The 16147-nt window shown below is 38.9% G+C and overlaps 1 protein-coding gene across 1 annotated transcript; it reads left to right on the top strand.

Moving 5' to 3' along the window:
• The first annotated feature begins 854 nt into the window (after positions 1-854).
• vps41 (VPS41 subunit of HOPS complex) lies at positions 855-15857 on the top strand. Its single transcript, XM_034145704.1, has 28 exons — positions 855-1061; positions 1406-1444; positions 4517-4624; positions 5947-6024; positions 7292-7366; positions 8278-8340; positions 8433-8498; positions 9959-10078; positions 10157-10303; positions 10389-10455; positions 10963-11060; positions 11144-11273; positions 11412-11527; positions 11626-11744; positions 12301-12382; positions 12475-12567; positions 12657-12784; positions 13136-13280; positions 13390-13431; positions 13516-13566; positions 13650-13787; positions 13868-13922; positions 14006-14146; positions 14238-14374; positions 14955-15054; positions 15150-15194; positions 15276-15355; positions 15539-15857. Exons 1-28 carry the CDS (start codon positions 1044-1046, stop codon positions 15617-15619), a joined length of 2562 nt encoding a protein of 853 aa, XP_034001595.1. The 5' UTR covers positions 855-1043; the 3' UTR covers positions 15620-15857.
• The last annotated feature ends 290 nt before the right edge of the window (positions 15858-16147 follow it).

Genomic DNA, 16147 nt, shown 5'->3' with positions numbered 1-16147 from the left:
CTCATACCAAAAAACATAATCAGTGTGTACATTAAAAAAACATGATGCATGTTTCTATACAACAAACAAATATATAATAACAATAATACCATCTGTGAGGTACAACAACAATTTAAAGTTATTTTTTGGAATATGTGTCAGTACATGTACACATTCCTCACATTTTACAGCAATACACGTATGCAATACACTGTGTAAAAATACTCCATTACAAATGTAAGTCCTGAATTTAAACTCCTCTTAAGTACGAAACCATTAACAGTACAATTAAACATACTTAATATGCATAAGAATTACCCATGACGTTGTTGAATGTGGAAATAGTATTTTAATGAGATATTTTCAAAAGAAAAAGTAGTACCATAATGAAAAAACTTAATGAAACTAACTTTACTACAAAAATAGCTACTTCGAAATGTTGTATCCTCGTTGGAAAAGTTTGGAGGGCGTAAATTAAGCAAGCAGTCATTTATTGAATTTGGCACAATGAAATAGTTTAAATAGCTGTAATAAAACCTCTATAAAGATATGACGTGTGGTTAATAACCTACCAGTTGCAGGCGCAGTTTAATACTTTGAAAGTTTAAGACCTTAAACTTATCCCACAGACAATATAAGCTAACGGTCACGTTTCCAGAATTGTGCTAGCTTAGTTAACTGCTCAAATAAAAATAAAAATGATAAAACAAAGGCAATAACTTTGTTAAAAAGGAAGGAATGCTTATGGCAAATACATATACCACGTTAAAAACACATAAAAACACACACCTGTCGTAAATTAGTGTCACTCACCTCCTCTACTATCGACGATTGACGTCTACCAGAACAACTTCAATACCCATAATGCTTCACGGCTTTGTCTCTGTCATGTGATTTTCCTTATGACAGAGGGAGCAGGCTTCCACAACAAACATCACTTTGTTGTATAGTGGATATGTTTGACATGAAGCTAACCTAATTGAGGTTTTGTGGACTTAACATGTATTCTCTGACAACGTATTGAGACTTTATTCATATTCTGTTCGGATATATAGCTCATAACGATGGCGGAAGTGGAGCAGGTAAGCATATCATGCTAACGCTAGCTTGCTAAAGTTGATGTTTTATACGTGTATGCATGAACATAAATACGAATTGTGATCGGAGACAAATGTCAGCTACACTTTGCCTTTATTTAGCTCGTTTTCTGGCCATTTCTATGTTGTAAAAAGGGTACATTTGTGGTTTGATAGCGTTACATTGATTTGATATGTTGTCTTTTCTAATTAATATATGGCTGTAATGCGCTGCTTAATTTCGTTTTGAGTTCAGTTGTATTCTAATGTACTCTCAAATCAAATTAGACTTTTACTGTATGATTTGCTGCTTTAATATAATAACACAATCCTAATGTTTCTTCATCCAGGGCAGGAAACAAAGTGAGGAATTCACAGATGAGTCTGAGGTAAGAAACATCACTTTCAACCATTTCCTTTCCTTACAAAAAAAAAAGAAAAAGAGTGAGAGGGGTTCAATATAATATTAGTGGTAAGAGGGCAAAAAAACCAACCCTAAAAATGTCATGCAGTTGCACCAGTATGTCAATGTAGAAATGCATCAAGAGCAGCATATCGTCAATGACAGGGGTGTGCATAGTTCTGTCAAGCATGGGTGATTTTGAACTCAACTAAAGCTTGCTGCCTGCTGAAAGGACTGCAATACATAGCCAGACTTTATCAACCCAGCTTGATCCCGTACGGATCATTGTCAGGTTTTGAGAGGTGTCAAACACTCATGAATTACATATAGCCCTCCAGATCCATCAATATTATGACTGAGCTTTGGCATGTTACAGTACACTTGTGCTTCTGAAAATCACAAGTAGGCTAAATAAAATATAGCTTTATACATCAGCCTAGCAGGAAGGGGGGTGTCTTTATAGGAAGCAGAGAATTGAATGAAATATCAAGCAAGGGCTTGCAGAAGACAACAGTTAGGAGAGAGCAAAAGGAAATGGAGAGAGCACCTGAGTTTAGTGCTGTAGAACTAAGTATTAAGGACTGTGGGGTTGTGGCTCTCCTCCAAGTAGCTGCACACAGCTGATTGCTTACTAAAATACTTCAAAAATAATGAAGCTTGCTGCTGTACTTGGATTCAAAGCAGGGCTTGTATGCTCAATATAATGCTAATTACAGAGCAAAATTAGCAAGATAACAATTTGTTCTTAAAAGGAAATGACAACTCCTGACCACCTTTGTAATTGAGCCAGAATTGTCTGAATTGTTTTAACATGTACACCAATCAGCCTGGTTGGTGTTACTCTTGTTTTGATGCCTCACATTGTCAAGGAAATAGCATTCATTGTCTCTTTGGACGGAGTACAGTGGATCAAACCCTTAGCAGCAGATGACACGTACAAATACTACAGTGACTTATTGCTCATTTTGGCCCTAACTTAAGCAGTGAAACAAAAATAATCAGGTTTACTTTGCAAATGTATACTGGAGAGTTTGGAGAATCAGGAAGAAAAATCAGTTTTATTATGTGTTTTTAGATTTTCGCATTTAGTTCATTTAATATGTGTTTTTAATGTGTTATCTGTTTTATTAAACACAATGTGTAACTTTGCTATGAAAGGTGTGTAGTATATTTTATTATTTTATTTTCAATTTTTTTGAAACCTATATATTGTAAGTGTATCAGTCATGCTGAGTTGGAAGTTGTGGATTTCTTTCTTTCCTAATATTTAGGAAGGTATGTCCTCCTGTTCTGCCTTAATGTACATCTTGTTTGGTCCTTGTGTATTTAAATTTTTTTTATATGGACCCAAAGATGGTACAGCTTGTTGTATATCAACTTCCAAAAGGCAAAACATATGGCTAAAATGGTCTGTAGTTGACTGAAAACAGGGCAAATTACAAATGATTTACTCACAAAATGTCTATATGTTCCTAAAATGCACAAAATGTGGTAGGCAAATGTAGGTGTCTTAGGTAGATTTTAAGACGACAAAAGCCTCCAGAACAGCACTATCAAACATGTTTCCCTAAATCTGTGTTTGAGATAATATCAGGTTAAGGTATAGCGTAAGATTCCCATTATTTTACCTGCATTTTTCAAGTGTCTTTACTCATTTATTTAGATTTTGCCTAATATTCAGACAGAAAAACATGGGGGGATGATACTATTTTAAAGATTGTTTCTTTTCTCATGCTGAAGTCATTGTGTATTTGAAAGCAGTATCGTATCCTTATTGTAGAAAGACATTTTGGTTCAGCCTATTTAATCTGAACTTTCAACCGGCATGTAATATGGCAAAAATGGTTCCAACCCATTACCAGTTGACGAAACAAAAGGCAACTTACAGGAGATGGCAGAAGTTTGAAGATTGGTTGGATTTCTCTGAGGATGAAGTTTGCCTTTGTTGTTTGATACACCTTTGAAAGCCGTGACAAATGCCCCCGAATCAGAAATCTCACAACCAGAATACACAGGAAATAGCCTGGATATGGCGTTGTTGAGTGGGAAAGGATTGTTTTTGAAAATAACATTTTTTCCACGCTCTCGGCCCCCACCTCCAACCCAGTAGCACATAATGGCAGACAATGTTTTGAGTTGATGCACCCTCTGGGCAGCCACACACTGTGCAGCATTGGTTATAAACTGAATTATGGGTAATATTCAGGCTGTGACTGGCCACAAATGCTGGCTCCGGCTGGAAGGTGTAACACAGTAGAATACCTTAGGTTTGCTTTATGAAATGACTAAATCCATGTATGTCACTAGGGATGAATGGCCTCATGAAAAATGGGGTTATCCTGCATTTCAGTAGCATTATTATTTCCTGATATTTTATGCACAAAGCGTTCGATCAAGAACAAAATTAAAAGATTAATAAACCAGTTTAGTTTCAGCCCTAAATTGAGGGGATGGTTTTTTTTGTTCAAGTTAAATAAAGATAAATGCGGTCTATCATTTTTCTGAGTGTTTGCAAAAACTGGCTAATTTCAACCCAATATAATCAGCAAAACTATATCATTATGTAAGAATGAGTGATGATGTGTTTGACGAGGCTATTTCTTTATTGCATTATGATGTGATAAGTTGGAAGTGTATCGGTATGAATTATATTGCCATATGTATACTTCTAGGCAAAATGTAAAAACAAACAATATTTCAAGTCATGTCAATTGTTTTTGTGGCCGATTTGATCATAAATCACAAATGTACCTTGGGTGCTTTGAATGGTTACGTTTTTAGTTTTATACTTTGTCTGATGGACACAAATAATTGATTTGAAGATGAAGACTTGTGGTGAAAATATATTGCATAAAGACCTGTTTCCACCCCTTTGTTGAACTTATTCTCACTTGTTTCAGAACAGTTTAGATTTGAATACAGAATTGTTATGACTTGTGGCGTACACTTTGTTATATTTTAGTTTCTAGGTTTTTTGTCAAAGAACATTGTCAACTACAGTGTTTGTTGGAGGACACTGTGCTGTTTTACACGGAGCTTATCTTACTTTCCCCACCAGGAGGAGGACAGCGAGGAGGAGCCCAAGCTGAAGTACGAGAGGCTCTCCAATGGGGTGACAGAAATCCTGCAGAAGGACGCAGCCAGCTGTATGACCGTCCATGACAAGGTAGAGGTTCTAATCCACCGGCCACAAGGGCATTTACCTCTCAAGTCCAGATTTCACATTGTTTATGTACACAGCACAGCCCATTCTCTTCTCACCTTCCCCCTGCTTTTCCTCTCAAGTCGCCATTGTTATTCCCGCTCTTACATATTTTTCGCTCCTCTCCTCTGTTGGTCTGACGTAGATATTTTTTAAGAGTGCCACTCTTCGCAGGATGCTTAATCGTTGTGGCACCGGCAGCACACACGTACGCCACAGCAGAGCAAAAAGTCATACCCAGTTATGTCTCCTCACCTGATGTTTTATTAACCGCTATTGATTTTCATTGATTTTTCACTTTGAGGATTTGGTCCCTGTTTTTTTATTTAAACCTCAAAATAGCAACCGTGCCACAGTGAGAGACATTGCTCTGCGGAAATTCTAGATTTGATCTGACTTGACTTTTTTCCCTGGGATTTCTGTGCTTTCCACCATCCAGCTACCTGTGCGGTCACACCTGCCCTCGTAACTCCCACAACCTTAAAGCCACCGACGACGGCACATATTGCCTTATGTTGCCTCATATTTTAAGTGTCTGAATCGGAATTTCATTTGAACAATTCCATTCCGATAAATCCCTTTTTAAAAGTCGCTCCGCCTCACAAGGTTGAACTCTTTATTTATTTATTTTTGGTTATTTTATTTGGGGAGATTGCAGGGGCTCTGTCTGACATGCTCAGCTGTGCCTGTAAATATAAGCATTTCATTATAGACTGCACTGAAGCATGGTGGGCTCGCCGCACATCCACATGCTCCTCTGGAAGGGAGGGGGATTAGGAGGAGGGCACGGAGCAGGGGCTGGGGTGGAAGAACACACACTTAATCTAATGCCAAAAGCCCCCAGTTTCTATAATTTTTTTGTCCCAGTGGACTCATGTACACACACATACACACTGAAGCACAAAGCAAAGAAACCAGTTGCTGCGCGGCAGAAATAATAGCTTCTTACTGGGCAGGGAGGGGATTGGGTTGCATGGGGAGCATGGGAAGAAGTCAGATGTACAGTGCATTTATTATGCTTAAGCATTTTAATTTGAGGGGAAAAAATGCCATTTCACACTGTATGCTTTAATAAATAGGGCTTTTCCAACCCCTGCAATTTCACAGTTTTGCCTCCAAGCCCACCCAATCCCCACTCTGCTTATGTCGCTCCAGCTCCAGGAGTTTTTTTCTATTTTTTTTTTTTTTTATCCCTTTCCACAGCCTTCATCATTACAGTATTTTTTCCAAAGTGTTGAATTTGTTCCATGTGTCTTCTGGTTTAATTTACATGTATCTGTTGTCAGTTTCTTGCCCTAGGTACCCATTTTGGAAAGGTCTTCCTGCTGGACATTCAGGGAAATGTGACACAGAAATTTGAAATTGTGAGTATGATCAAATCTTTTGAATCACGATGATGAAATGCATTAGCTCTACTGGCAAACATGATTAACTTTTCAGCAATGCGGAAACAATTGTGCTTAAATGAGTTATTATATGATATATTATTAATAGTTTTAACAGTAAATAATGCACACGACTTGTGATATTCTGACTTTTTCTCAAGTGCTACAACACAGATGTCAACCTGCAGAACAAATTCCCATCAGCCTCAGCTTTACTCTGTGTTTATGCTTATCAACAAATGTTAGCTTACCTGTTAAGCTAAGCTAACAAACTGCTGGCTGTAGCCTAATATTTTTCAGACTGATGTGAGAGTTGTATCTATCTAATGTGAAACCAATGTAGTATATTTCCTAAATTGCGGAAAAATTATTCAAACTGTTTCTCTAAAGCACAGCAGAAGCACATTTCATTTGACTTTGATATTAGATCCCTAATGCATGACAGACATTTGTATGTGCTGGATTTATAACCAGCAATTATCTTGAGTATCTGATTTAGCCCCGATTTCTGACTCTCCCCATACATTTCTCCTCACTTCTGGAGGGAATGACTTCTGACCTATAATTTCATTTGCCAACAAAAAAAGAAAATCCGCAATCAAGGCTGATTTGGTCTGCACAAAGGGGCCATTTGACGTTAATGTACCAGCACTTGTGCTTCTAACTGCAGTTACCCTGCTGAGCACATTGATTTGAGTGCTACTCACCTGAGGAACTTACTGCCAGTTATCAGTTATTGCCTGGAAAAAAAACAAGGAAGCTATTTCACTGAACAGAAGAGACACAGCTGGGTTCTGTGTGATGGATTTGTCACGGCCAAAATTCTGTGAAAAGGATTTAACATGCGTACCAAATACCCAGATGATCCTAGAGCACTGGAGAAATAGTCAAATATACGCTAAGAAAAACGTTTCCTCCTTTTATCAACAGAGATGCACATTTAACCCTTTAGTGGTGTTTTTCAAGTAGCATTTGCTATAATTTATGCCATTTGGTTGATCCTTTTATCTAAAGTGTCATGAATGTGTAAACTTTAAAAGCATCAGCAGTGAATTGGGACCCTCTAACCTTGCAGTGTTAATGCCACGCTCTTTGCATTGACACATACAGGACTGTGCATCCATTATATACTCATTGTTTTTGCTTTTTCTGGCATTTCCCTTTTATGGAGTAAAATGTCAGCCAGCAACATTTGGCCAGCCTCAAAGATATTCACCCAAGATGCCATGATATTGTGTCTCCGCAGAGTTCAGTGAAGATCAACCAGATCAGTCTGGATGAAAGTGGAGAGCATGTGGGCATCTGCTCCGAGGATGGAAAGGTGAGATCTCTCCGCTCATCACCGCTGGTTACTGATCCTTGGGCCTGAATCGAAAAAAAATCTCTTATCTTTCATAATTCATCCTCAGATTCTTCTAAAACTCACCCTATCAGTGTTCAACTTTATGCTAATGATGTGGAACTTATGTTTTTTTTCCAGAAAGGCAGGAGCAGTAACCTGAAGTTTTATCTTCTCCATATCTACACACGTTTTTCCTCACGATGCGTGAATTTATAAAAACTCGCATTTATTTTTGAATAGTTAAGGGTAACGCTTGTATCCGTCGAGCTGTCAGTCAGCAGTCAATGGATACCCCCTCCATGTTCTCCACCTTGCTGTTATCTTGTCTCTTCTCATCATTACCACCATCCTTCATAGATTTCGCAGTCAAGATATGCTCTCTGATATCACCCTCCCCCTTACTCCCAGCACCCTGGTGGCAAAAACAAGATCTTGTCGCACGAAAAAAGTAGAGCTGACAATTAAAATCTACAGCAATTGTTTGCCCTCCACCAATTCAGTTGGATGTTAATCCTTGGAAAATCTAACTTAATCCTTAATCGCTGGTGCGCCTCGGAAAAGGAGATTGCATCAGAGTTTTGTATTATTCCTCTACCTTTTCTACTTTTTTGGGGCCCTCGGATGAAGAGAAACTGGGTGTCATGTACTTTAAAGGTACATTAGGGTTTGTTGTGGAGGCTGTGGTTGAGTTTCTAAACCCTGCGGGGTCCGAAGAATCAACTTGTCCACTAATTGGTGACCCAGCGGAGAAGAAGGGAGCCAATCAAGGCCTTTTTTCTGACTACAATTCCCCCCGCTGGCCTCTGATAGTGTCAGAGGCAGCAATTAAAGCTGAAATGTTGAGTTATTCACCTTTTGCCTGCCATTCTGCTGTCTCATCTTTGTTTCAGGTTCAGGTGTTTGGTCTCTATACAAGAGAGGGCTTCCATGAGAACTTTGACTGTCCCATCAAAGTAAGTTGATATCAAAACTTTGATGTCATGCATTTGTTCCATGTAAAAAACACATTTGTTGACACATATGTGACTCGCGTACTGTTTTTCAGGTAGTGGCATTACACCCTCAGTTCACCAGATCAAACTACAAACAGTTTGTCACCGGGGGAAACAAGGTAGGTTTGAGTAGTGCTTTTTCACTCGTGCTGCCATTATATTCAGTTTTAGCCCATTTCCTGCCACAATAATTCTTCCTGATTGTGTCCGGGGTCCGCAAACCTTCTCACTTTGGCGCGGCTCACGGCAATGCACAGGTCTTTGTCTGGTGTGAAAGGCTCTTAGTTTTTCTGTCTCTTCGCTGGAGTGCTCTCCGGAGAGCTGCCCATTTTCACAAAGTGCTGTTCGCTCAACAGTGTTTGAAAGGCAATGCTTCACAAGCACGGCAAGTAGATGTCATTATCCAGAGGGTACATAGTCTTAGATTTTCAGGCACATGCAGTGATCTCTTTCCTTAAAGTCCTCTGGAAGATTTATCGCAGGTGAAAACTATCTTACACATTAGATTAGTAGTTTAATTGTTGAAGTAACACCACCAAATATTACATGTACACACAACTATAAACCGTGTTGTAGTAGCGTCATCGCAAAAAAAACATCCATAAATATAGTATACTGACATTTATAGAACAGGGGTGAGAGAAAACAACTTTCTTTTTTTCTTTTTAAACCCCATTGTTAGTGTTACTTTGCCATTTTCTTTCAATTGCCGCTGATTCCTCTCAGTTCTAAGTTGCGAAGGCCTTCACAATGTGCCTGTGATGAAAATCAATAAGCCTCAACGGGAGCCACATCCTGTCAAAGGAAATTCAATTTTGTCTCCACAGTTCTTTTGTCATATCATCTCTTTGTAGAGCAAACTGTTTATTAACATCGCCCAACCGCTGAATTAAAGAGGCCTACACAACCTTCTCCCTGCATCCTTGGTAATATTATGCACATGTTTTTATGAGTTTATAGTGAGGACAGTAACAATGCAGGGAATGTGAATGACAGGCTTCGTACAATAGCAGGCCCACATTTTAAACTGCAATTGAGGAAATAGTACTGCTTGATACCACATTGCATTGTGGTTGAAAACAACACTCCACATTATAGTTGTTTCTATACTTACCACATCACACCGCAACACATTTAAAGAAGCTGTTACGAGGAGAGGAATAAGGATGGATGAAATCATGATTGTTAATGCATCAAGTTTTCCCCCTTTTTCTTTATAGCTTTCATGTCATATTCTACTTGCATATGACCGTATTAGACTGTAAAATGACTTCTTCCACCACTGAATGTGAAGCTAATGCACTTAGAGTAAGTCAAAGAAGCAATTTCTCTTCATTGTCTCTGTGCCTAAATGCTCTGAAGTGGAATTAAGATCTTCATATAAAGACCAAAATCTGGTTTAGCCTTCGTGTGAAAAAGAAAGTTGCCTCCAGTTTAAGTTACATCTATGAAGCTGTTTAACTCTGTTCTTCGACACATCTATTGGCTGTTCATCTACTGCCCTCTGTAGGCCAGGCTGCACAACTGCACCCTTAATACTTGGACACTATTGAATGTGTTCCTGTTTTCTCTCTGGAAGCTGCTTCTGTATGAAAGGAACTGGTTGAATCGCTGGAAGATGTCCGTTCTGCATGAGGGCGAGGGCTCAATCACCAACATCCAGTGGAGAGCTAACCTCATTGCCTGGGCCAACAATGTGGTGAGTGATCAGTCACATGCCTCCAATAGAAGTGCAATATTTTATGTGTATAATGTTACATTTTCTTATTTCTTTTAGGGAGTGAAAATCTATGATATTGGAACCAAACAGCGGATCACTAACGTGCTGCGGGATAATGTCAGCCTGAGGCCCGACATGTACCCCTGCAGCCTGTGCTGGAAGAACAATAGCACTCTTATTGTTGGCTGGGGTACTTCCATTAAGGTTTGGGACTTTGCCATTTGATTCATGACAGTCACTAGATATTTCACCGTTTAAAACGTTCTGTAATTCTCTCTTTTCTCGTCAGATTTGTGTTGTAAAAGAGCGGAATGCTACGGAAATGAGAGATCTGCCTAGCCGCTATGTGGAAATAGGTAAAACAATATACTGTAACATTATAATAAAACATCTGATAATGCACTTTATTTATAGAACAATTATCGTCAATACAGGCAACTACAGTATTAAAATGAAATGCAACAAATATAAAGAATAGATGAGATAAACTTTGTGTTAAAAACAAATAGATAAAATAACAAGAAACCAACTATTTCAACAAAATATATACGAGATATACAATAAAAGTGTGAATAATCTCGATTCCTGACACTTCGTCTGCCTGTTATAAGGGATACAAAGGACATTTTAATAAAAATATCATACAGAAGTGAATATAAAGAAACACTAGACATTCCGATTTTGTGTTAATGTCTAAATTGTAGCAAACTTTAGTGGTGCAGGCAAAAAAGAAAAAAGGCTTATTTTTTGCAAAAAAAGCTGGGATTTGTTGTACACGGCGATAAATATAGATAGCTTCAATGCACTATTAACTATCATATACCATAGTGTCTTTGACCCTCTTTTGTTTGGCTTTCAAACAGTGTCTGCGTTTGAGACGGAGTTCTTCATCAGTGGCCTGGCCCCGCTGGCGGATCAGCTGGTCACCCTGTACTTTGTGAAGGAGAACTCTGATCAAATGGTAAATATCCTTCTCTTACATATACAGTATATATTCATAAGGGTAAAATAAGGTATAAAAGTGTTTACCCATTCTTTGTGCAGGATGAGGAGTTCCGTGCGCGCCCTCGTCTCGACATCATCCAGCCCCTCCCTGAGACCTGCGAGGAGATCTCTTCAGACGCGCTGACCGTGCGCAACTTCAAAGAGAACGAGTGCAGAGACTACCGCCTCGGTGAGACCATAAAAACAGCCCTCAGAGAAATGTCACGCGACCTTTTCCTCCGCTGTGATTTCATTAAACATCCGCCATCAAATGTCAGCCATAATGCCCAATACTCCGAGGCATAAATGTATTTCTTTGTATTAACAGAGCATTCTGAGGGAGAGTCGCTCTTCTACATCATCAGTCCCAAAGACATCGTCGTGGCCAAGGAGCGGGACCAGGATGACCATATCGATTGGCTGCTTGAAAAGAAGAAATATGAGGCTTGTGTTGATGAATTTTATGAATGTTGCCCAAAGGTTACTGTCTGCAATTATGGAGTTTAACTGTGAGTCCTGCTTCCGTGGTTTCACTGTGACAGGAGGCACTGATGGCTGCAGAGATCAGCTTCAAAAACATCAAGAGGCACGACGTTCAGAAGATCGGGATGGCCTACATCAATCACCTGGTGGAGAAAGGAGACTATGACAGCGCTGCGAGGTACGTTTAACCTCTGCACAGGGATGTTTATCCAGTGACAAGCAGTACTGTGAGTGAATGTGTGTGTGGGATATATTTGAAAACAATAAAGTGTGTCTTTTTTTACATCTCTTGGGTCTTCATGTATATTACAGAAACGTTCTATTGTAAGGGTTCAACAAAAGATATCACTTGTGCAGTTACCTTATATTAGAGTAGGAAACCGTGCAACCTCAACATAATCCAAATGTCTTTTCACCTCGGTTACTGAATAGAAAATATGTCTTTTTATTTGTAATTACTGTAATACATGTGCAACACAAATTCAACACAAACGGATTGAGAAAATAATCCTAACTCAAGGTTCACTTACTAACTTTAGTCAGAAGTTTAACTACTAAATTGATCTTTAATTTATTTATTTTTTAAACTTTTGACCGCAAAGACGATATAGTATTGTTGTGTGATGTACAACATTCCTTATTCATCTATGTGACTCTACAGCCCCGGCATATTCACTGATAATAAAATAGTCGTCTAGTTAGATCTGAATGATTGATGTGCTTCTTTTATTCAGGAAGTGTCAGAAGGTTCTTGGAAAAAACATGGACTTATGGGAAAATGAAGTATACAGGTTCAAGACCATCGGGCAGTTGAAGGTAGGAATTTCCATAAATTGTGATGCAACCTCTATAAGTTGCGACGTTCTCATAGTATCAATCTCATATCAATCACTTCTCTCCGATTTCAGGCCATCAGCCAGTATTTACCCCGAGGGGACCTACGTCTCAGACCAGCCATCTATGAAATGATCCTGCATGAATTTCTCAAAACGGACTACGAGGTACTTTGTCCCATAATACTATTGCCATGCTGTTACACATTCAGTGTTAATCCACATGTTAATCGTCACTTCCTGTGCTATCCAAAAAGGGTTTTGCCACCCTGATCCGGGAGTGGCCTGGAGAGCTTTATAACAACATGGCCATCGTTCAGACGGTCTCCGATCACCTGAAGGAAGACCCCACCAACAGAACCCTTCTCACCACGCTGGCTGAACTGTGAGCGATCTTACCACATGAATAACTCAACCAACTGAATCATTATTGAAGTACACATTCAAACAAAAGTTGTCTAATATTACAACAAAGTCTAAAGGTTGATATTGGGTGCATCATTTCATACACATTTATAAGGAAATTAGTGTCAATTATCTGTTTTTTTCCTAAAACTGTAAGATCTACAGTAGTCTGGGTTTTTAAATCAATGTTTGTGTATTTAAAGGCTGTGTTGCACAATATGTGTCTATATGCATCTGTTTGATTCACAGAGTAATGCTTAAATGAATGCTGACAGATACAAAAAAAGTCAAATTTGATGAAGAATTGTGTTGTTCTTTCATGCTTTTGCAGGTACACGTACGACCAGCGGTACGACAAAGCCTTAGAAATCTACCTGAGGCTGAGGCACAAAGACGTTTACCAGCTGATCCACAAACACAACCTGTTCTCCTCCATCGAGGACAAGATCGTGCTCCTCATGGACTTTGACAAAGAGGTACAGCCTGAAAACACGTACATTTTGGCATTTTATTGGCATTATTTAACTTTTTTTAAATCATAAATTCGATGTTTGAGTAATACATTCTCTATAATTGTATTTCCAGAAAGCAGTTGACATGCTTCTCGACAATGAAGACAAGTTATCGGTAAGCGTACATGTCTCTGTCTTTTCTTACTCGTGATGAAAATGTGCGACACACTGATCCTGTTTCTCTTCTCTCTGCTTCTAGACAGACAGGGTGGTGGAAGAACTGGCAGACAGGCCAGAGCTTCTGCATGTGGTGAGTGGAGAACTCTTTAAATAAAATCCTATTAACTCTCCCAATGTAATTCAGAAGTGATTTGACTCTTCTTTTCCCCACAGTACCTCCATAAACTGTTCAAGCGGGACCACCACAAAGGCCAAAAATACCACGAGAGACAGATCGGCCTGTACGCTGAATATGACCGACCTAATCTTTTACCATTCCTGAGAGATAGCACGCACTGTCCTCTTGAAAAGGTACGAGTCGTACATCCATATGCTCAATTCAAGTTTCCAAAATCTACAAGACATGAATATTTGTTGTCTTTTTTTGTCAGGCTCTCGAGATTTGTCAGCAGAGGAACTTTGTAGAGGAGACTGTCTTCCTGCTCAGTAAGTCTTAGTTCAAGTTTTCTCATATTGTATGTGTTCTGAAATGATTAAAAAGGAAGCTAACCTAGCATGTTGGCTCGCAGGCAGGATGGGGAACTGCAGGCGGGCTCTGCAGATGATCATGGAGGAGCTGGAGGATGTGGATAAAGCCATAGAGTTTGCCAAGGAGCAGGACGACGCTGAGCTCTGGGAGGATCTCATCTCTTACTCTATAGACAAACCACGTATGATGCAGTCTCATCCCCACCGAACATGTGTTTTCATTCCGTAATTCTTTGTCATTTTCACTCTTTCATGTCTTCTGTCTCTCCCCAGCGTTCATCACTGGCCTCCTTAACAACATTGGTACTCATGTGGATCCCATCCTGCTCATCCATCGCATAAAGGAGGGCATGGAGATCCCAAACCTCAGGGATTCACTCGTAAAAATCCTCCAGGACTACAATCTACAGGTTAGACTTGTTTCTGTTACATAATATACTTTTTTCCCCCTTGAAATGTAATTAGTAATACAGCCATTAACACTGGTCATACTTCTTAGTGTAGCTTTTATCCAGTTGAAATAATACATTAAAAAGGATGAATAGATAAAGAGAGATTTCAAAGCAGCAACACATTATTTAATGCACATGTAGTGGTCAAATTAATTAATTAAAACTCAATAATTGCTTAAATGTGACATAACAGGCATCAATATAGTCAGTTTGTGGTCACATTAATACTTAAGAGACTTTTAAGATTGCTTATATGCCATCCTGGAGGATCAATCTAAGTGAAGCAAAACATTTAACATTTTTAGTACACAGAATATTGTTTTTACTACATGTATACACTTATAAGGGATTAAATAAGCATGACGCTATGTTGAGGGATATTCTAATGTAACTAACTTCAGTAGCTCCAGTTAGAAATAATGTATCCCTCTAGCAATAAGGGTGATTTCAACAGAAAGACATTTTGAGAATTGATTTATGTTAAGTGTTAATTAGTGCTGTTTTCTTCCTAACCAGCGTTTGTTTTCCCATTTCTAAGATTCTTCTGAGGGAAGGATGTAAGAAGATCCTGGTGGCCGACTCCCTCTCTCTGCTCCAGAAGATGCACCGAACACAGATGAGAGGAGTCCGGGTCGACGGTGGGTGACATTTTTCTCTGTGTTTATGCAGAAGCAGCAGAGATGATGTCCCTTTTTTAAACTGTACTCATATTAGTTTTGCTTTTCCTTTTCAGAGGAGAACATTTGTGAATCCTGCCATGCTGCAATACTACCATCAGGTGGGTTTACCATCGAGTTGTCCAAGTATTTCATTGTATTGTATTTGAAAGATATTCATGCTAGTTACATCTTTGTTTCAGACATGGCCAAGCCCTTCAGTGTGGTGGTGTTTCACTGCAGACACATGTTTCACAAGGAATGTTTGCCATCCTCAGGAGCAGTGAGTAACTTCACTTCAATCTGTGTCTCTCTTTACACAACACATCATATTCCTTTTTCTTTAGGTGTTAACTTTTACATCATTATCTTTTACCCTGGTATTATTTGATCTAATCTGAGAATCTCACATATGACTTTGCTGTGATATATTGAGACTTCTTAACTTCCCTCTTTCCCTTTTTAGATTCCTGGGGTGCAGTTTTGTAACATCTGCAGTGCGAAGAAGCGCAGGCCAGGACATGGAATCATGGAGATTAAACAGTAAACAGGGAATTTGCACTCCCTCATGTTATTATTATTATTGATGCTTTTACCCTCCGCCTGTTGCTTTACCTTTACTGTTGGTGCATGAATTAATGACATGCCCTCCCTCACTAAACACTTGCAAACATGCAAAACATGTATATTGGATTGTGTCTGCATCTAACAACTATAAAGTGTTTTAATTATTCTGCTTACCACTAATGTGATTTGGTCTGAAAAATAAAATCACATAAAAACTCTGTTTTATCTTTATTTTATTGATTTCATGGAAATTAGAAGACAAAGATAACAGTTTACAGAGGAATTATTATGAAATAACAATCACCTCTCTGCTACCCCTACAGCAACAACTGAGTTGAACACAATCATAAGAAAGTTATTTTCAGCGTCCCCTTCCAAATCTGATTTTACTGCTCCCATTCAGATTTGACAGCTTAAAAAGATGTACACATACAAACCTGTTGGGCGGTAGCAAGATGCCAAAATGTGTTGGTATTCTGTTCAGCTTGTAAAATATACAGATGCACTA

The sequence above is a fragment of the Trematomus bernacchii genome, unplaced genomic scaffold, assembly GCF_902827165.1.
Source record: "Trematomus bernacchii unplaced genomic scaffold, fTreBer1.1, whole genome shotgun sequence".
Taxonomy (NCBI): domain Eukaryota; kingdom Metazoa; phylum Chordata; class Actinopteri; order Perciformes; family Nototheniidae; genus Trematomus; species Trematomus bernacchii.
Note: the sequence above shows the minus strand (reverse complement) of the source record. Positions and strands in the feature narration are given on the sequence as shown.